The following is a 22532-nucleotide window of genomic DNA, read 5'->3' as shown; positions in this document are numbered from 1 at the left end:
TCAGCGTCCTTGATCTTGGCGTCGACGACTTGTCCAGCGTTCTTGAGACCCTCGTCGGTAGCGGCTTCGACACGCTTGAAAGTGTTGTCGACGGTGCTGCTGATCGCATTGCTCGCGTCCTCGGCCGCCTTCTCCGCCGCCTTCTTGGATTCTTCTACTGCTGTGCCTGGAAAGAGTGCGATTTAGATATATTTTAATTAAATTTGGATTAATGTTCATTGAAGAATTGTTTTTTATTGTTTGTTTTTATTTGTATTAATTGTTTTTCAGTATTATTTGAGGTTTTTTAGATTATCAAGATTTGAAAGTGTGGTTATTAATTATTTGTTATATTATGAAGACTGTAACACGGTTTTGTTACTAAAATATAGGTAACACTAAGCAATCCGTCGTTTGGTGATAACGCGTTTAGCCGCATACGGAAGCTATACTAATCAGTATACTTTAAGCCATTCCAAAACAAAAAATCTAAATAAATATATCAGGTGACGAATCAAACCCATATTATTTTAGGTAAAGCTCACGCAATTTTTCTTTCTTATAACTTTTGTTTGTAATAACTATCTAGATGACAGACAAGTTATACAGTGAGTTTACAGTAAGATAAATTTCTTCATAATTTACTCACTTGCTACCCTCTGAGCCTCGTTCTTGGCGGCCTCGGCAGCGAGTCTCGCCCTCTCCTTGGCCTCCTCAGCAGCCTTCAGCGCCTGCGCCTTCGCGTCTTCAGCCGCCTTCTTCGTTGTGTCTACAGTCGTGTTTATGGTATCTGAGAAAAAACATTACATTATAACAACCATTGCTTACAATACATCCCTAAGCTAAGCATTGTTCAATTGTTTCAGTGCTCACACATGGCGTTAGATAAAACGTTATTGATAAGTCTGTATTCAAACACACTGTAATTCAACAGAAGCGACTTCTTAGTGTTAATTCTTCGTTCCGAAAACAGCTCTGAAAAAACAAACGTTTCAAGTACCAACGGAATCTTCGAGCGGCACTTCGTAACCTTCAAGCAATGGGTGCGAGAATTCTTTCGTTTTGAACTTGTTCGCAATAACATCTAAAAACATCATTTTAAAAGTAAATAAACACAAATCTAACGACGTTACCTTATATATGGTAGAATTAATTCGTCCTTGACTCAACTCGTTGAAGCGCGTATTGTGATCAGAGGCAAAACAAATAGTCAAACGGAAAACAATTGATTGTAAAATTATGTTAGTTACCTTCGGCGTCTTCTACAACGTTTTTGGTTTCGGTGGCGAGGTCTGTGTCTTGTGTGTTAAACATTGAACTTGCTACTGTATCTACGGAAAGAGTTAGCATAGAAAGTAAAGAAAAGAAATAGAAAGAAGTACCGCATGCACCCATACTTAATCTACGTGAATATGATTAATGCAAGGAAATTATAGATAGAATATGGATATAAGTATAAACTACTTATACAATACCTTTGGCACTGCCAACTATTGATACACCCTTATCATATACAGAACTGGCTGCAGATTTTGTTGTATCGACTGAGCTTTGTACTGTGCTTGATACCGTATCTACAAAATAAGTGCGGATGTAGATTAGGTGAAGTTACTGGGATAATACTAGAACAGATCAGGATAATATATACCTTTGGCACTATCGTACAAAGAAGCACTTTTATCAAAAGCGGCTGCTGCTACGGTTTTGGTGGAATCTACAGTGTGGGCCAACGTATCTACAGTGAAATAAATAAATAATTTAGATAAGGCAAAACAAACAATAATAATACTAATACGAGTTTTCCTACCTTTAGCACTTCCTACGAATGAAACGCCTTTGTCAAAAGTGGAAGATGCTACATTTTTTGTCACGTCTACTGTACTATGGACAGTGTTAGCTACGGTGTCTAAAGAAAAAATTAAACAATAAATAAACATATAATGTAAATCATAAACAACAAAAAATAAACACCCTATTATACCTTTAGCAGCCCCAACATATGAAAAACCTGTGTCTACAGCTGATGCCGCAGCATTTTTAGTCTTATCTACAGTTTGAGATACAGTATCTACAATAAATAAACAATCATAAGTATACTATAAAATTTATGATATGATTTAAGTCTATTTATTAACAACTACCTTTAGCTGATCCTATGTATGATGAACCAGTTTCGACAGCGGAAGCCGCTAAATTTTTAGTCGAGTCTACAGTTGAGTGAACTGTATTTGAGACTGTGTCTACAAAGGGAATACCAATAATGTTATTTTTTTTTATAATATAAAGAGAGATCAAAATGAAGAAGGAAAAATTAAGAAAATACCACCTTTAGCACTGCCGATAACAGCTGTGCCTTTTGTCTGCGGACGCCGCTATTGTTTTAGTTGTATCTATCAACGACGCTCCTTCTCAACAACAGATGAAGCTACATTTTGCCTGTGTCTACTGTTGCACTAACTGTGTTCGCTACTGTACCTATAGATTTAGCAAATAAAAATAAAAGCAATTTAATGAGTGTGGACAACATAAAAGGAAATACAGTGGATGAATTGCGATCAAAACGGAAGCTACCTTTAGCTGTGTCAATAAGAGTTGTGCCCTTCTCTACAGCTGCTGCAGCGACATTTTTGGTCGTATCTACGGTTGTGTGTACGGTGTTTGATACTGTATCTACAATTATTGATATTATGGAATGAGTAGGTACAATATTTGTGATAAGAAACAAATGCAAATAAAATCAAATCCCTACCTTTAGCAGCACCAATCAGGAATGTGCCCTTTTCTACTGCAGAAGCAGCTACATTCTTAGTTGTGTCTACGGTCGCATTTACTGTATTCGCTACAGTTTCTACAAAGAAAAAAATATGTGCAATATTGGCTGTGATTCTCTAATCAAAAAAGGACTAATTAAATTTAAATTCTACCTTTTGCAGTACCAATGGCATAGGAACCCTTTTCTACTGCGGAAGCAGCTACGTTCTTTGTTGTATCTACAGTGGCGTTTACTGTGTTTGCTACTGTGTCTACAAAGAAAAAAATATGTGCGTAAAAAACCGTGTAACTAAAACATTAAACAGCATTTAATCGAAGTCCTACCTTTAGCACTACCAATTAGGGTAGTACCCTTTTCAACTGCTGAAGCGGCAACATTTTTAGTCGTATCTACAGTGGTATGAACGGTGTTTGCTACAGTATCTACAATAAACCGAATAATAGCAATTAGAAAATGTTTGCGAAATGAAATAAACAAAAAGCAACTAAAGCGATACCTCTAGCAGTGCCTATTAAAGTGGTGCCCTTCTCCACAGCTGATGCCGCGACATTTTTTGTTGTATCTACTGTTGTATTTACTGTGTTTGCTACCGTATCTATAAAATAATTAAAAATGATTCATGTAGCTTTTTTAAAGAAAACAAGGAATTTATTTAACTATTATTTCTACGTTTTGCAGTGCCAATCAAGCCAGTGCCCTTTTCTACAGCTGAAGCCGCGACATTCTTTGTTGTATCTACTGTTGTATGGACTGTATTTGCAACGGTGTCTATAAAATATTAAATATCGAGGTCAGATACCTTATAGAATAAAAAAATCTGTTGAAAATACTATGCATGAGTACCCTTAGCAGTGCCTATAATAGTGGTGCCCTTTTCAACAGCAGATGCTGCAACGTTTTTTGTTGTATCTACCGTGTTTGCTACTGTATCTAAATATATAAGAAGCCAACTCATAAATACCCTAAATATTGTAGGTATATCTTTCTAAAGTTGTTTTAAATACAGATTCAAACTAATGCACCAGTATATGAATTCAATAATTGGAATGATGAAATGTGTTACTTAATTCGAATACGCACTAAACCACGACACAAAAGGAAGACGTAACTTGAGACTGCACTCCAATTGCAATACTGACTTAACCGCAAACCACTCGAATTTCACCCGTATGTGTCACTGGTTAATGTAACTGTACTTTATTGAAAGTATTGGAATATTAACCACGGTTATGACGACGACGGAGTACGGATAAATAATAAAAAAATTCTATTCATATTTTTCCGAAAATGAAATGATCAATTTTGCGATGATTTCAGACATTACAAAAAGCCTAAGGTGATTTATGCATGAGATATTTACCTTTGGCAGTGTTCACATAGGTCTTCCCGGTTTCAACGGCGGAGTTGGCTACATTTTTTGTCGTATCTACAGTGCTCTGTAGCGTGCTCTGTATTGTATCTACAAAATGTGATAGCGGACATAAAACACACTGAAAGCCATGATACTAACTCTACTCCACATTTCATACCTTTGGCAGAATCCACGTAACTTTTCCCCGCGTCAAATGTGCTCTGAGCTGATTTCTTTGTACTATCTACTGTGCTCGCTACTGTATCTACGATAGAAATTAACAGAACGTAATCATGTGATCAAATGGAGCTGTCATTTACAAACAAAAAAGCAACATATACCTTTGGCATTATCTAAATATGACTTTCCGATGTCGAACACAGAGTAAGCTGCGGTCATTGACGCGTCGTATGCCGATTGGAAAGTACTCTGTGCTGTATCTAAAGCATTAATTGGCAAACACACGGGGGTTAGTTACAAGGTTTACACATCGTCACGGGACAATCAAAACTATCTGGTGTACCTTTCGCACTATCGACATAGGTTTTTGCGGACTCTACAGCGGTATTGGCGGCATTTTAGTCCTTTCCACAGTACTGTTTACTGAATTTGCCACGGAATCTACGGATAAATAAAAAAAAAAACAAAATGATAAATAAGAAACTGATGAATATGGTATGTGCAGCCCAAAAAACGATGGTTACCTCTAGCTGATGTAGCGTATGTTTTGCTAGTATCAAGAGCCGATTGGGCTACTTTTTGTGTTGTGTCTACAGTTGCTTTTAATAGTGCTGGATACAGAATCTACGAGGTGGAAAATAGGATAAAATTATAATAAAAACAGCAAAAGAAAATATATATTTTGAATTGTCGAAATACCTTTTGCACCAACAGCATAAGTTTTGCCAGTATCGAATGTGGACTGCGTTACTTTTGCTGTTGTGTCTACAGTACTCTGTAAGCCACTAGCCAATGTGTCTACGGAAATAAACGAATAAATAAATTTACATATCAACTAAAATTTATAAATAAAAGGAAATACTAAATAATCTGAAACTTGCCTTTTGCACTACTAGCGTAATTTTTTCCTGTGTCTAGTGCGGATTGAGCAGCCGATTTTGTACTTTCTACAGTGCCATGAATTTTATCTACGAAATAATAGGAAAATAGATAGGAAAAGTGAAAGCAAAAGAAAAATAGAATTAATTGTCGTTAATAAATTGGACACTAGATAATACGCAAGCGCAATTTCAGTTTGTATTGAGCTATAGTTTATTCACATCTCTAAGGCATTTGATAAACTTACCTCATCCACATCAAAATAAGTTCAACATTAATATTCATTACAATTACCTCTCGTAACAGTTCATAACGAAGCAAAAACAATTGCATTGCATATTATCCAGCCTCTTAAATACCTTTAGCACTGTCGATGTAAACTTTACCGGTATCCACGGCTGACTGGGCAGCACTCTTTGAGTTGTCTACTGTATTACTGATCGAATCTATAATACGTGCAACGTTTATTATACTTGAACCATGTGCAAGAATAATACATGAAGGTTAATATAAATTACCTTTAGCCGTGTTCACTGCTGATTCAGCTGCTTTCTTGGTATTTTCTGCTGTCGTTGCAAGCGTATCTAATTGGAAAAATAAAATAGCGATAGAAAACAAACTAAATAAAATTAAAATTTAGAAATGAAAATGTTGAATATGAATTGCCAAAGAATGACGTTTAGATTTACAAATTCTACATAAACATGACGATCAATGCAAAAATAGAATCGAGCAAATGAAATCAGTTTTACGAGCAAATAAAAATGGGTTTGAAACTATGCGATACCTCTGTTTACTCGCTACCTTCTTTGACTCTTTCTTCTTTGCAGTCTTGCGTTTTATAACCTATCAAATTGGTCTTACCTTTTGTGGTGTCGACGACTTTCTTGCCGTCGGCGACTGCTTTGTTGGCTGCATCGACCGCCTCTCCAGCAGCAAGAGACACCTTCGAGAGTTCTTTGTCGAGGGCGTCAATTGCGGAGTGCTTCGCGTCAGCGGCTAATTGGACATCAAAAGTGCTTTCAACATCACACACCACAACACATTGCATCACAAAAACGACATATGTGACAATAAGGAATATGTTTTCTATAGAAATTAAATATACATTTCTAGTTTCCTAAAGTCGCTGTCCTATTTTAGCCTATGACGTCAATTCCTAATATAGCATTAAACAATGTTTCTTGTGCCATTGCACCGACCCGTTTAGACCTCAGACGACACGAATAAATCGTTGCCATCCGCCTGGGGACAATCAGATTAATCTGTACAATCAAGTTGTCATATCAGGCGACAAGAGAATAATGATCACGAATAACAATAATTACGAAGCAGTCATGAGCTATGTAGTTGGCAATAAAATATAAATATAAACGTTTTCATATAATCATTTGATATGTCGTTAATTACGAAATTGATTAACTATTAATCTAAAACTGTTACTACAATGGTTTACAAATAATGTATCAGCGCATGAGTATATTTTTAATGTACTTAGTCTGGCCATAAATACTGTTACACTTAATTATAAAAAAATATTACATTTGAATTTCGAATCTGTCATTTTTATACGATTGTTCATTGTGTTTTCTCATTTTGGCGCCAATACATTGTAAAATATTTTGCGATATTAAAATGGTGTGGGGTGATAAAGAGAACCGAATCGCTGTGATAGCATTACACAAAGTAGGTATGGAGCCAAATGCAATTTTAAAACTCTCCATACACTTGGTATTAGTAAAATGTTTGTGTACCGGGCTATTAATAGGTACAATGAGACCTCCTCTGTTTGTGACAGAAAAGATCTGGCCGTCCACGTAGTGTTCGTACGAAAAAGGTGGTCAAAGCAGTAAGGGAAAGAATTCGAAGAAATCCTGTCCGAAAGCAAAAGATTTTATCTCGGGAAATGAAGATAGCACCTAGAACCATGTCGCGTATTTTAAAAGATGACTTAGGACTTGCAGCCTATAAGAGACGCACTGGCCATTTCTTAACTGATAATTTAAAGAAGAATAGGGTGGTAAAATCGAAACAACTACTGAAGCGGTACGCAAAGGGAGGTCACAGAAAAATTTTGTTTACGGATGAGAAAATTTTTACAATTGAGCAACATTTTAACAAACAAAATGACCGTATTTATGCTCAAAGCTCTAAGGAAGCTTCCCAATTAGTCGACAGAGTGCAACGTGGACATTATCCGACTTCAGTGATGGTTTGGTGGGGTGTTAGCTATGAAGGAGTGACTGAGCCATATTTTTGTGAAAAGGTATCAAAACATCGGCACAAGTGTATCAAGATACCATTCTTGAGAAGGTAGTTAAGCCCCTTAACATCACCATGTTCAATAACCAAGTATGGTCCTTCCAGCAAGACTCGGCGCCGGGTCATAAAGCTCGGTCCACGCAGTCTTGGTTGGAATCGAACGTTTCGGACTTCATCAGAGCTGAAGACTGGCCGTCGTCTAGTCCCGATCTTAATCCGCTGGATTATGATTTGTGGTCAGTTTTAGAGAGTACAGCTTGCTCTAAACGCCATGATAATTTGAGTCCCTAAAACAATCTATACGATTGGCAGTGAAGAATTTTCCCATGGAAAGAGTGCGTGCTTCTATTGATAACTGGCCTCATCGTTTAAAGGACTGTATTGCAGCCAATGGAGACCACTTCGAATAAGCTTTTTATATTTTTAATTGTTTTATATTTATGTATTAAACTGACACACTGTAAAAGTAATAAATGTTATTTGCAGTTAACAATTTTCTTTTTTCTTTATTACAATATTTATGGCAAGACTAGGTATTTATCAATAATGTTATAGATTATGGAAACATCAAACAACTATTATGTAATAGGTATAATGAAAGAGGTTAATTGCACTACGTTATCATTTTCGAAGTAGTTTATTACATTTCGTCAACTTATAAAATATTCCACGTAAAATGTTCGTCGATAACTCAATTTGATACATTATAATTTATTTATTTTGTCATTAGTATTACAATAAATTCAAAAAAATAATTTATGCAGAATGTCATTTAAATTCGTATAATCGTTTAAATTTATTATAATTACTAAAGTACAAAGTATCTCACGGCAGATGGCTCTTCAGATAAATTATTAACTACTAATCTAACTTATCTATAAATAGATTAAAAAGATCACCTGAATCTCAAGAAACAATCTTTTACCATTGTAATAGTCAGGTACGAATTGTTTTAGTACCATTCACTTGTAATAATTTAAAAACAAAAGTAATTACGAAATGTTAAGACCGTAATATATCTGATTTTAAAAAGTGTGATAAACAATTAGAAAACATTTCTGAATCCTAATCAGTTAATCACAACACGAAACATGTGCATAAACACGCAGTTTGTGTTCGTTCCAGTGCTTACATACACATTTACATATAGTATAAAACTTTTAATAGAATTTAAACAATATTCGTTCAGTTACCTTTGCCTCCGAGTAGCTTAAGAAATAAAATATTTATTACCTGTACCAGCAGCTTCAGTGGCGGTCTTCTGGGCTCCTCCGATAATCTCCCCAGCTTTCTTGACCTGGTCTTCAACGACGTGCGCAGCCTCTTGTGCCTTTTCTGCAGCGATCTGTTCAGCGTCCTTCTTCTTCCTATCGAACAGAGAGGCGGTCTTCTCTCCGATGCTTCGGAAAGCGCCTGCAATTCATAAAATCCATCAATTGTTTTTTTTATCGTATCGCATTATTTGTTATTATATCTTATTTGTCTTCAAGTTTATTACCAACGTTATTCATTTACAACTATAGGCTTCCATGTTCCGATTTTCTCAATTTGCATATTCTAATGTAAACGGTTAATAAAGTTTAACGGTACGCTATTATTCGAACCATTAGCTGCAAATAACATCTTTTGATAAGCATTAAAGTTTATGCATTGCTCAAAGGTTCAGTAAAAACCGGAAAAAATGCAAAGCCATATGTACTGTCCTATTAGCACACACTAGCATTAAATATCCTAATCAAATAACATCGAACAGGAACTTATTACACAGTTTCTCTACACAAATACACAAACATGAACACAAACGCTTTAGAAGTTCTAACACCGCATGCGTCGAATTTTATGATGTCATTCCAAGAATCGCTAAAAGATATCGAGAAAAACATGTTCAACTATTCAAATTTAAAGTTATTCACATTTATACCAATGAAACACGCCGATTCAGCGTTTGGATTGCTTTGAAGATGCTTATCGTTACAAATTTTATGGGATTACCGTTCATTATCAATTTTAATTTACGAAATCCAATTCCAAAGATTTTAGGCGTCGTGAGAATTATTATCAATAAAAGTATTCTGTATTCAGAAAGCGTTAAATTTATATAGATGCTGTAGTTATGGTGTTAGAACTTCGCAACACAACAACGCAATAACTCCTATTGATTTTCGCAGCCGCAGCATTCGCGAGCAAATTTGCAAGGAACCTGTACCGAAACCCGTTCCATCAGACCAGTTCGGTTTATAATAGGATCTAACTACATTATCTCGGGATATAGGTATCAATTTCTCGAGCGAAACACCCACCAGCTACGAAATTGCGTGGGTGCGGCGCAAAAACAAAATTCCCCGAGGATATTACTGGTGTTTTGCAGTTCGCCAGCTTGACGAATATGGTAATTAGTTTTAGCAATTTATTTTCGTCAATTCTTGGAATGTTTAGTAAAAAGTCTCATTATTCTGTTTTAAAATTTTGTTTTATACTCGTTCCAGTATCTTAAAATTTGTTATATTACCCTGAATGTTATAGGTAAGTCGAGGAACTAAAGTGATTTTATCAATTTATTTTACTCGCGTCTTATTTAATCTTAATTATTCTCTATAGTTTTATCTGATATATTTGGATATTATGCAACAAAGCCACAAAAATGTTTTAGCTTTATTTAAGACTTATATTCTCTAAATGTAATTTATCAATATATTATTTTAATTTTTAGCAACATTATAGGAGAATATGTTACGACAAAGATATAGAGCACTAAATTGGTTCAGATCTATTCTAATTTTAAGGTTTTTTTCCTGTTTACCAAATATATAGACGGAAAAGTAATTATACAAATCTAAACATTTAGCTTTATACTGTACAAAAACTAAAAACAACATACCCACTAATCCCTCGCAAGATTTTGAATTATTAGAAGTCATCGCCGAATATTTTTAAACAAATAATTGAACAATCTTTACAATCACAACGCAACGTACAAAAACAACTAGCATACTCGTAGTACTTCCCAAACGAATCCACATATATATACGTCGAATATATTAGGTGCTAAACATGTGAAACACGAACGTATTTTTGTTTATTATACAATTATAGAACTCACCAAGGTTCTTGTCTATCGGAATGCGTGGAAATAGACATAAAATTATTCATACTATACAATATTAAACATTATAAATAAACTAATTTACCATGCTAAAACAATCACAGTACTACAGTGATTGATATGATTGTGATTATACCAACGTGTTTAATTCCAATGACGATATGTGGTTTGCGTGATTGTTCAAAAATATTAACGTGATCATGCAAACTATATTAATTATGAATTGGTTTCCGAGAATTCTGAATGAATTATACAGTCCTATATGGAGTTGTCGAAAGTTCTACCGTTTTACAATTTACTTTATATATGTATATGTATCTAAGTGAAAGTGTTTTTATAACTAAATTACAAGACATGCATTTTATCTTAATTCTTGCGTACACCTTGACGATAACCGAAAATTATACTATATAAAGGACTATAACTGAATTCATAGCTTTCAAAATATGCGTGAGATCGACATCGGTTTGTATGGTACTGACGTCATGTTTATTTAGAAATATAATTTGATTTGAGTCACAGAAAGCAAAATTAGCTTTAGCTTATAAACAAAATACATTGCACGAACAGAAGTATTTAGATTTTAAATAATTTTGACCGTTTTACTAGTGTTACCGTCTCTCTATATTATCATAATGCCGGGTCAATATAACCTGTTTCCATTTTTGGCTTAATCGCTTTACGACCGTCAGCCTGACGTCAGCCTTCCTTGGGAATAGATGCCGCTAGACGGTCGTTGAATGCTCAGTAATATAAAATTATTAAATGCTCGTTATTAACATGGCTTTCATAGCTGATAGAGTTCTTTTAGTGCAAGATTGGAGGTTATGAACTAATTTATATTGGGACTAAAAACCCAACCCCTTTATTCATACACGTTATTTATCTAAGGACGGCATTGCTGTGAAAACAAGTCTTTTTCTCAGCTATGTTTCTCTGACAGCTTGCTGTTTGTTCAGATTTGTTTATCTGACAGCCAACTAGATTCAAGTTATATCTCAATATTAGCCAATCTCAACGGCCCTATGTCTACGCACTGCGAAGACTGCCATGCCGTCAGCACTGAGAAACAGACTTGTTATCACAGCAATGCTACGTCTTTAGATAAAAAACGTCTATGAATAAGGGGGTAAGAATACTAGAAATTCTTTGGATCATATTATCAAAGAATAAACACCTAAAATTTTATGGACTAACTACAGTATAATTGTAATGGTTGGCGAGAGGGTAATCATTTTTTGTCAGGTGTATATGTCACTTTGTCATGCCCATACAAAAAATACACAAATCTGTCTAGATATACCTATATTATAATACGCATTACACAACTTTAGATATATTACGCATTACGGCTAACCCCCACTATGTCAGCGCAGATTTAGGCCTGAACCCCCTCAATAGTTGAAGGCCCATGTGGTCCAGTATAGGCCTGGTAATATTATTATCTTAGGTGTCTGGAAAAAATTCAATGCGTCCGATAACAGTGACGAGGGACGTGCAATGTTCCCATTCAATTGACCGAACTAAAATAGAGCCGGCAGCCGGCAGTCGGTCAAGTGGGATCATTGCTCGCTATCCACTCGTTTCGCAATCTTGATGATCATAGGAAATAAAACATCTGGTACTCATGTTTGTTTTTGTGTACATTTTATTTGCATTCCAAATCGAAGGTTATCGAAGACTTAGGTCCAGGAATCTGCCTAAATTTGGAATGGCAATCGACTGTACTGGTATTCTCGTTTTATTATTGGAATAAGCTGTCTCATTAAGAAGTGTATTGGGGTGGTACGTAAAGCACTAGATACACGTTCCAATCATCAGAATAGACACGACAATACGGTATTTAAATTCAATAGTGTTTGAAATATAATGTTTGATATTTGTTGCTGTAACAACGGCTCACTCGTCACAGTTAATACTGACGACCTTTAAAACATAGCGGACAAAGAGGCTATAAAAGAAAAAGACCACAGGATCGATAGAACCAAATAGTTTGTTAATTCGATAATTGGAGAACTAGAAATGTCATACTCGCAATCCTAAGTAACGTCATTATGATACGCGTGAATCGATATTTTATATCTTCATTTCGATGATAGATATTTGCTGAAGAAACCTGGAGCTGTTGTAACGTAGCGTTATAAATATTGTTTAAACTTTTTATTTAGTCGATAACTTATCGATTATTTTGGACAGCGCGTCGACGCTGACGCCGACTTCCCTCGCCGCCGCGCCAGTCGTGCTCCGCCACCGTAGCGGACGGTCGTCAAAGATTATATGTAAACGATACGCATGGTGAAGCACGGCGCCCGGCTTACGGACGAATGTGAATTTATAATTTGTGCCCGAACCTGTATTACCTTTATATAATAACTATAATCTAGCCTAAGTGTGTTTAGTGTTAGTATGTACTAATCACTCAATATATGTTAAACTAATTCAATAGTTTCATTTAAGTACTTGTGTTGCATCTTAACGTGACAAATGGCGCCCAACGTGGTTATAAGTTAAAATTCACGATTCGAACGTAAACAATTAGTGTTAAGTACTATGTTAAGTGGTTGTAAACTGTGTCAAATTTAGTAAATAAGAGTGTACGTAGTTTTATTTAATAAAAAAAAACGACGTATACAATTACCTATATATTTAATAAGTTTAGTGTAGTGCACATATCTGGTAAGTACAATTTGATTGTAATATTGGGGACGCCATTGCTACAACTTGCAAGTCTATGCTTAGCTCCGTGTACATTACATTTCTTTTTATTAATTATTATTGACTGTTTATCGGTTATGGTCGAATGCGCGTTGCTCTAACAAAAATAAAAACTGTTTTTGCTCTTTTCTCAATGAGTACTAACTTGAAAAGTAACCACTGCTTGATTTGATTTTGTTTTACAGTTGACACTTCGTTGCGTGTTTATCGTCACTATTATTGTATTTAAAATGGCCTACCCAATAAAATTTTTATTACTCCAGAAAGCTGAATTATTGTATGAAGTGGCAATTCGAGGGGAGTCTCCGTCGGACAACGTAATAGGTTTACGACGTCAAGTCAATAAATTGACACAACTTTATGCGTCTGATGATATATTGGACACAGTGTACAGTTTTGCAGAGGATATAGCCGGTTGTGAAGAGACGTTAGGTAAAGTGAGCATTAACATTGAAAATCTGAAAACTAATTACAATGATGCACTACTAGCTAGAACCACTTCATTGTTAAATCACTTACACTACAGATTACAAAGAATACAACAACCGGAAGAGCCTAATGATTTTATTACTTTAAACAAATTAAGGAATACATTTGACAGCCACTACTCAAATCTTTTGACTTTAACTAATCCTAGTCAGGAATCTAAAGTAGCTTCTATAGAGCCACATAAAGAACATTTAGACAAATCTGAATTGTCCAATTTAAATATTTCAGTAAAATGTGATCGTGGACTGGCTGGAGAATTAGCAAAACTGAAATATGACGGTAAAACTTGTGTACGCTCCTTTATTCAAAACCTTGAGGAATTCCGGGTATCTAAGGGTGTTACAGAGGAAAAAATGCTTTCCTCTGCCATTGATATTTTTATTGGTGATGCTCTTCATTGGTATCGTAGTACTAAGGCAAAAGTTAATGATTGGAAAACTTTAATTCATTTACTTAGGGAGGATTTTGACATTCCTGACTATGACTATAGGATGTCCTTGGAGATACGACAGCGTACCCAAGGCAGTAATGAGAATATTGTCATTTATTTAGCTATAATGGAAGGTATGTTTTCCCGTCTAAGTAAGCCTATGAGTGAGGAGCATAAACTAGAAATTATTTTACACAACATACGCCCTTGTTACTCTCTGTTCATTGCATCTAGACCTAATGTTAATTCTATAGAGGAGCTCCGAAATATTTGTAAAAATTATGAGCAAATAAAAGTGCATTCTGACCAATTTAAAGAACCACCTGTTGCAAGTCCCAGTACCATAGCTCCTGAATTCAGTTACCGCCCCTATAAGCCAAAAGAAAACCGTAGACAATTTTATAATAGTAGCTGGAGTAACACAAAAAATTCTAACCCCGCTGTGTCTGAGGTTTCCAAACCCAAAATTTTCTGTCTTCGCTGCAAGGTTGATAGTCATTCTATGAAAGATTGTCCAGCTGAGAGAATTATTTTCTGTTTTAAGTGTGGAAAAAAAGATGTTAGAACCCCAAACTGTCCAAATTGTGCTCCAAAATCCCAGACAAAAAACTAAGATCTGAAAATTGCAAGAGAGTAACAACTAATCATTTTGACATCTCGGATTGGAATGATTGGTTGTTAAAGATAAGAAGTTTTTTACAAAAAGAACCAGATTTCTGCAATTTTCACATCTGTTCCGAGCCAAGACTCTCGTCCTTATATTAAGGTAAAAATAAATAATACAAATGATTTGGAATTCTATGGACTTTTAGACACTGGTTCTGCGGTTACTATTTTGGGTAACAATTCTCACAAGTATCTTTTTCAATTTGACTTAGCCTTGTGTACTGATCAAAGGATTACAGTTACTGCTGCCGGAGGTCAAAAGATAAATTCCTAGGTTACATTCTGCTTCCAATAACTTTTGAGAATAAGTTCTCTATTATTAAGGCTCATTGTATCCCAGATATTGAAACAACATTGGTATTGGGAATTGATTTTTGGAATATGTTTGATTTATGCCCTAAATATTTGACTAATACAAAAAATTTATTTTTTGATGACCCTGGACTTTCAGAAATTTCGAAATCTTCCTCAAGCTACTTACAAGCTTATGATACTCTAAGTGATGCTGAGAAGCCCATTGCTGATACTATAATTGAAAAATTTAAAGATATTTCCTTCTCCGAAAAAGGTTTAGGCAGAACAAATCTTATTAAACACAATATTAACACAGGTGATTCTGAACCCATACACCAACGTTATTATCGTATGTCACCGGAAAAACAAAGAGTTATCACTCAACAGGTGGATGAAATGTTGGCACTTGATGTTATTGAACCATGTGAAAGTCCCTGGTCTTCCCCCCTGTATTAGTAGTTGGCAAAAGATGGTAATCCTCGTTTTTGTTTAGATAGCCGGAAGTTAAATTCAATTACAAAGAAAGATGCATATAGTCTACCATATATTTCTGAAATATTGGATAATTTAAAAGATGCTAGATATTTGTCCAGTATTGATTTGTCTAAAGCTTATTGGCAAATTCTAATAAATGAACCTGACCGGGAAAAGACTGCCTTTTATGTTCCTGGCCGGGGCACTTTTATGTTTAAGGTTACTGCATTTGGTCTTACTAACGCTCCCGCTACTCAGCAGCGTCTTGTAGATTCTTTGTTTGGACCAGAATTTGAATTGAAAGTATTTGCCTATCTTGATGATATTATTATTGTTTCTAATACTTTTGAAGAGCATGTTTTATTGTTGAATAAAGTGCATGAAAAGTTACTTTCAGCTAATCTTACAGTTAGCCTTGAAAAATGTAAGTTTTTTAGAAGTAGGTTATGTTACCTTGGTTATATTATAGATTCACAAGGTTTACGCACAGACCCCGAAAAAATTGAGGCTATACTGAATTACCCTACCCCCACTAACAAAAAAGAAATAAAACGTTTTCTGGGGACTGCCTCATGGTACAGGCGTTTTATTCCGCAATTTAGTACAATTGCAGGCCCCCTTAATAAACTGACATCAACTAGAAAGGACTCTCCTCCGTTTCATTGGACGCCACAATTAGAAGCTGCTTTTCTTAAGTTGAAATCCAAATTAGTTGAGGCACCAGTCCTTGCGTGTCCTAATTTTGAACACCCATTCGAAGTGCATACCGACGCTAGTAATTTTGGCATAGGCGCTATGTTAGCTCAGACCATTAACGGGGTGGAGCACCCAATAGCATACATGAGCCGTTCCTTAACTCCACCAGAACGTAATTACAGCACTACGGAGAGAGAAGCTCTTGCAGTCTTAGTCGCACTTGAACATTGGCGTTGCTATTTAGAAACCGACAAAAAATTTATTGTTTTCACTGATCATGCGGCATTGAAGTGGTTTATGTCCCTTTCAAATCCTACGGGTCGTCTAGCTAGATGGGGTGTTCGTCTCTCTTCCTTTAATTTTGAGATTAAACACCGGCGCGGTAAAGACAATATCGTTCCTGATGCTCTTTCTAGAAGTGTGGCAGTTAACATTATCACTGAAGATGAATCTATTGTTTCTACTCCTACCATGACTACAGATAGCTGGTATCTTAGTATTTTTAACGGCTGCAAAGATTCCCCAATTAGTTTTCCAAATTATAGAGTAGAAAACAGTATCTTGTTTAGATACATGAAAAATAAAAATATTCTCACTTCTGAATTTGCGTGGAAAGAAGTTATTCCTGAAGAACGGCGTGAACAGATCCTTAAGGAATGCCATTCAGTGCCCACATCCGGTCATTTCGGCGTGTTCAAGACATACAAACGCTTGGCACTTCGTTTTTATTGGCCTGGTATGTACTCTGATGTCGTAAAGTTCGTTTCTCATTGTGATATTTGTCTTGCATACAAGTCACCTAACCATAGTACCCTTGGTATGATGGGTAGACCAAAGAATGTCTCGCGACCCTTTCAGACTCTTTCAATTGACTTGGTCGGCCCGTTACCTAAATCCAGAAAACAAAATCAGTACATCTTTGTTGTAACATGTTGTTTTTCAAAGTATTGTCTTCTTTTCCCACTCAGACGGGCTACTGCAGACTTGGTGTGCAAACATTTGGAAAATGATGTATTTCTTGTTCATGGCATTCCCAAACTATCATCTTGGATAATGGAAGTCAATTTATTAGTAGAGAACTTAATAAAATATTTAAAAGGTATAAAATTCCCAATATAAATTTCATTCCTAAATATACTCCTCAGATAAATACCGTTGAAAGATATAATAAAACAATAATTACTGCTGTTTCTACCTTTGTAAATGATGATCATAGAACTTGGGACTTAAATTTGCCTAAAATTCAGTTTGCTATAAATAGTTCAGTAAATGAAAGCACCGGATATTCTGCCACATTTTTAGTTTATGGCCGGGAACTTGTGACTTGTGGGACACACTATATAGAAAATTCCGATCCTAATGATCTCGTGCTTTTACCACATGATGCTTATGCTGAAAATTTAGGGTACCTAGCTGAAATTTTTGACAAAGTGCAAGCATCACTTTGGCAGGCACATACAAAAAACACTCAACAATATAATTTGCGTCGTAGAAAGGCAGAGTTTAATGTGGGAGATATTGTCTGGAAAAGATGTTATTTTCAAAGTGACAAAGAAAATTACTTTAGCAAGAAGTTGGCTCCTAAATTTAAAAAATGTCGCATTAAAGAAAAACGTTCAGCACTTGTCTATGTGTTGGAAGATTTAGTAGGAAATGACCTAGGTGTCTGGCATATTAAGGATTTGAAGATTTCCGGTAGTTCTTAACATTTATTAATGTTATGTTCTAAGTATTCCCTTTATTCTTCCCTCTTTCCCTTTTCTCATTGTGTACTTATACACACACTGAGTTTATTTTTTATTTTTTTTTTTTTGAATTTTTCCCCTAGAAAAAATTCTTTCCTAAGGGAGGGGGTAATGTAACGTAGCGTTATAAATATTGTTTAAACTTTTTATTTAGTCGATAACTTATCGATTATTTTGGACAGCGCGTCGACGCTGACGCCGACTTCCCTCGCCGCCGCGCCAGTCGTGCTCCGCCACCGTAGCGGACGGTCGTCAAAGATTATATGTAAACGATACGCATGGTGAAGCACGGCGCCCGGCTTACGGACGAATGTGAATTTATAATTTGTGCCCGAACCTGTATTACCTTTATATAATAACTATAATCTAGCCTAAGTGTGTTTAGTGTTAGTATGTACTAATCACTCAATATATGTTAAACTAATTCAATAGTTTCATTTAAGTACTTGTGTTGCATCTTAACGTGACACTGTATAACAGGCGCATGTCGCATTAGTTTAATATTTTTTTATTTCTTATATTAGTATCTTTCTAAACCGTACGTGTGCTTACATCCGAATATTAATTTAAATTCGCTAAGTACTAAAGATAAGTAAAGATATGCAGTCTTACTTATAAAGTTGTTTTAGTGTTAAGAGGTGGTTAAGAATTGCTTAAATAGCTGTCAAAAACATCACGGGTTCCTAGTTTAAACCTTATTAAAAGGCAAGATGGCGGGTTTTGACTTACAGCTGATCGAGTAAATTTGTGTTTTAACTAAGCATAGCCTTGCGAAATTTTTATAAGTAAGACTGATAGAGTCCGTATATTGAGGGTGACGCAATTACTTGATATAAAAGTTGACATAATATCTGTCCTACATGTAAAATACTGTATCTTGTTTCTAAGATCCCAACAGAATATAAACGACAAAAATCCTATAATAATTAAGTATGACAGGCTTCAGCACTTTGGCTACTTGACGACAGTCTAACTATCTCAGATTATGGTATGATTATAATTTGAGATTACGAAATATAAAAGATACGCAGCTCCAGTTAGGGTTAGGTGCAATTAAATTTGATAAGATTGCCGAAAAAACGCGTATAGGTAAGTACATTAAGAAAAACTTTAATGTTGCTCATGCGCAAAAGATGGTCAAATTATATCATAATGCAATATTTCTAGATAGTGTGTTTTATTATTGAAGTTTATCATGAAATTATTAATAAAAAAAAAAGAATAAGTCAAATTATAAACTTCAAAAAATCGCACAAGACTTCTCCATTTCCATTTTCACCCAGTGTTTTATATTTATATCCTTGGCTAGTATTAAACTACTTTTATACTAGGCGTAAGTACTTAAAGTGTAGTAAAAGGAGAATAATGTGAAACTAAATACCACATATTTTTCCGACATTACCGCATTTAGTTGAAAATATAACAATAAGATACGAATCTTACGACAAATGTACCTTCATCATGAAACAGTTTTAGTAACCGTCATCAGTACAAAATATACAGTACAAAAACCCTATTAAACTAAAATATTACAGCTAAGAAATCAACAATAAAATCCGCCTTATCAACTCAATCTAGATTTTCCAACATATATCTATTTCCAACATATATATCTCAATCTAGATTATAAACTTATAGACGATTATTCCATTTCATTCTTATAAAGTGTGTACATAAAAGCGTAGACCAATTTCGTAATGGACGCCTTATGGCAATAAAACCGCATGGGTTATTGATTAGCCAATTTCACCATTAATGACATGATGTACATTGTACACTTCGAAATGTTTTGACATAGCTTTATTTTGAAACTGATGAAGGACAGAATCTTTTCAAGTTCATTGCTCAATAGTGACATTACTTAGAATTTAAATATCGATGGTTTTATCATAGATTTTTGCGGAAAACAATGATACAAGTTTTAAAAAGTTTGCAGAAATTGTAACATCTTCAATAAATCGATGAGAAATGTCCATGGAATTGTTATGTTCTTTTCTCTTCCAATGAGTATATATTTTACTGGTATGTCTTTCATAAAAATTCCGGAATACTCTATATTATAATTTATATTCAAGGAAAAAAATAATTGCGTATACTTCAAAGCCAAGGTCGACAACAAGGTTATATAGAAAAGAAACGCAATAACTAATCAATACTACCACATGTTAGCTCGCATATAACTAATTCATCGCACGCGACGGTAACTCGATTCGGAAAATAATTCAATAAATAACAGTCGACAGCTAGGTCTCAGCCTCGTGGGCCTGAAGTCTAGACTTACGTGATGTAGTTAGTGTAACTGCCACTTTTCATGTCATGATTCTAGGGCAGTCAGAAATAATGGTGATGAAAAAAGAATGAAACCCGAAAAATATACTTTGTTAATTCATAAATCGATACCATGTCGCTTTGCTAGGTAATTTCAATATGATAAGGAAAACTAACATATTGTTTTTGAATATGCCTAATTATAAATAATATTTATTTCAAAATCAATGTGTAGGGATACCTACTACGTTGCCTTGTTTTGAGTATATCTTTGTAGACAATTTTGGAATTATAGCTATGTTTCTTAATAAAGTTAGATTAATAACAAAGAATACCTAAGCATACATAATATATAATGGAATGTAAAATATAACCATTAAAAGATCATTAACTTATATAGTATGTAATAGGTACATTTAGCGTGACGTCATTAACGATTTCCCGACTTATTTCTACTTCTTTAAAAATAGATGTTATTTCCATTATTCAAAGCCAAACTCTTCATATAAATCCTGCAGTCTACATCAATATTCTAGAAGTTTCTCAATCCCATCTAAAACCTAGCACGTGCCTGTCCTAGATCCAGGTATCGATCGTGCCAGACTGTTTTACGAGCGCTGCGGCACCACTGCGGCCAGGAACAGGCGACTCCACCTATTTGCGTAAAATATAACGAATGGCATTTAGTATTTTATACGGTATCTTAAAGTTTTAAATAACATCACCCATGCTCAATGATATGCCATAATATTTCATGGCACCGTGTAATTTTAAACATCACTTATGTATGCTTTTATATTTCCTATAATCTTAAAGAAATGGAGTCTTTATAACAAAATTTAGTATTGCTTCGGTATATATCTTTATTTATACTTGGTGAGTCTTTCATACGATGAAGTCGGTCTGGATATTAAGTACTATCGCTACGTCTTACGCTTCCTTTGATCTGTTCTTTTTAGTTTCTTACATGGCTTTATGATTTAAGTTGACGAATGCAGTTTAGTTTGGGTTCTCACTCTCCATTGTAATGGTTCATTATCGAACAAGCAAGTTATTTCAGTCAAAAATAAATATTTAGGCTAAAACCATTTCCATAAATATTTTCTAATTATAATGCATCAGATTTGTTTGATTTACCACCTGAACGATCATATTTAATAACAGTTTACGTTTCAGTAAAAATACTTGTACATTTTTCGGTGAAAATAACTCTACCACTAATATCTTTAAAACATCATCTATATCTAGGGTTTGAGTATCATAAGTTACAGGTAGGTAAGAATTCCCCTACAAGTGCCTTTACATTTTGGTGATCGAATTAGATCGTTATAAATTCTAAAACTAAAAGACATTTTGCTGGTGGTAGACCACCGTACACAAGGTGTTAAAACCCGCCATAGTGGCCCACGTAAGTGTGTTGCGTTCCGAGATCAGTCTGTGTATATCTGGGTGCATCAGGCCGGCATAATTGTGTCGACTGTCGAGGGGTAATCATCTCTCGTCAGTCGACATTCTGTTGGAATGCAGTGAGGTTACTTTGCCGTGCCCGAATAAAAAAAATCAAAGTCCTCGGAGCGGAAACCCTGGCCAAAGTCAGTCCACTATAAACAAAGAATGTTTCGGACATTATCCTTATTGCGCAACATTAATGCGGGAATTAACGAGATTCCTCGGCTCAAGCGTGGCCAATTGAGACAAATATCCGGCGTACCGAGATTGCATGACATCACCATTCTACCGACTACCCGCTGTGATGTCATCATTAACACCGAAATATATACTTACTAATATGTTTTTATAGGAAGTGATTACACTGCACCCAATGTAAAGAAAGGAAAGATTGATGGCCTGATTTATTTTATAATGAACTTGATAGTTTTTGGTGAAAAATTTTACGTTGACATTTTATCATAAGCTGGAAAAAATTCAGGCGTTCGGGGTAATTCTGGTCTCGTAGCACATTGTTTATTAGACAAGCAGAAACTTATGATAAAAATTGTAGATGTTTAGAACGATCAAGGAGTAAAATTCGCGCGTGACATAATTTAGGTAAATGAAAGGAATAAAGGTTATTGTCTTCCTCGCAGTGAACTCTGACGCAAATCTGGCTGAATGCCAGTTCCTTTTTGGACAGCAATTGTAGAGGTTTTCGCAGTGGGAACATGTCACATAAAATCTGGTATAATAGATTATAGATCTTTCCAAACTCGAGAATAAATAGCGAAAGT

At 35.1% G+C, this 22532-nt stretch overlaps 1 protein-coding gene across 1 annotated transcript in view; it reads right to left on the bottom strand.

Annotated features, from left to right (window-relative positions):
* Positions 1-10419, bottom strand: part of LOC119189254 (perilipin-4-like) — a gene marked incomplete in the record, with an annotated part of 14013 nt that extends 3594 nt beyond the window's left edge. Inside the window, 25 exon segments of the mRNA XM_037438396.1 lie at positions 1-166; positions 629-769; positions 980-1063; positions 1230-1310; positions 1455-1553; positions 1628-1714; positions 1787-1885; positions 1961-2047; positions 2121-2219; positions 2551-2649; positions 2729-2827; positions 2904-3002; positions 3076-3174; positions 3249-3347; positions 3422-3520; positions 4113-4211; positions 4282-4368; positions 4445-4543; positions 4983-5081; positions 5165-5251; positions 5522-5608; positions 5681-5746; positions 6027-6161; positions 8658-8837; positions 10303-10419. Coding sequence (XP_037294293.1) covers positions 1-166; positions 629-769; positions 980-1063; positions 1230-1310; positions 1455-1553; positions 1628-1714; positions 1787-1885; positions 1961-2047; positions 2121-2219; positions 2551-2649; positions 2729-2827; positions 2904-3002; positions 3076-3174; positions 3249-3347; positions 3422-3520; positions 4113-4211; positions 4282-4368; positions 4445-4543; positions 4983-5081; positions 5165-5251; positions 5522-5608; positions 5681-5746; positions 6027-6161; positions 8658-8837; positions 10303-10342 — 2516 coding nt within the window.
* Between the last annotated feature and the right edge of the window lie 12113 nt (positions 10420-22532).

This window comes from Manduca sexta, chromosome 14, assembly GCF_014839805.1.
Source record: "Manduca sexta isolate Smith_Timp_Sample1 chromosome 14, JHU_Msex_v1.0, whole genome shotgun sequence".
NCBI classification, from domain to species: Eukaryota; Metazoa; Arthropoda; class Insecta; order Lepidoptera; family Sphingidae; genus Manduca; species Manduca sexta.
The sequence above is the reverse complement of the archived record's forward strand: the minus strand, read 5'-3'. Positions and strand labels throughout refer to the sequence as shown.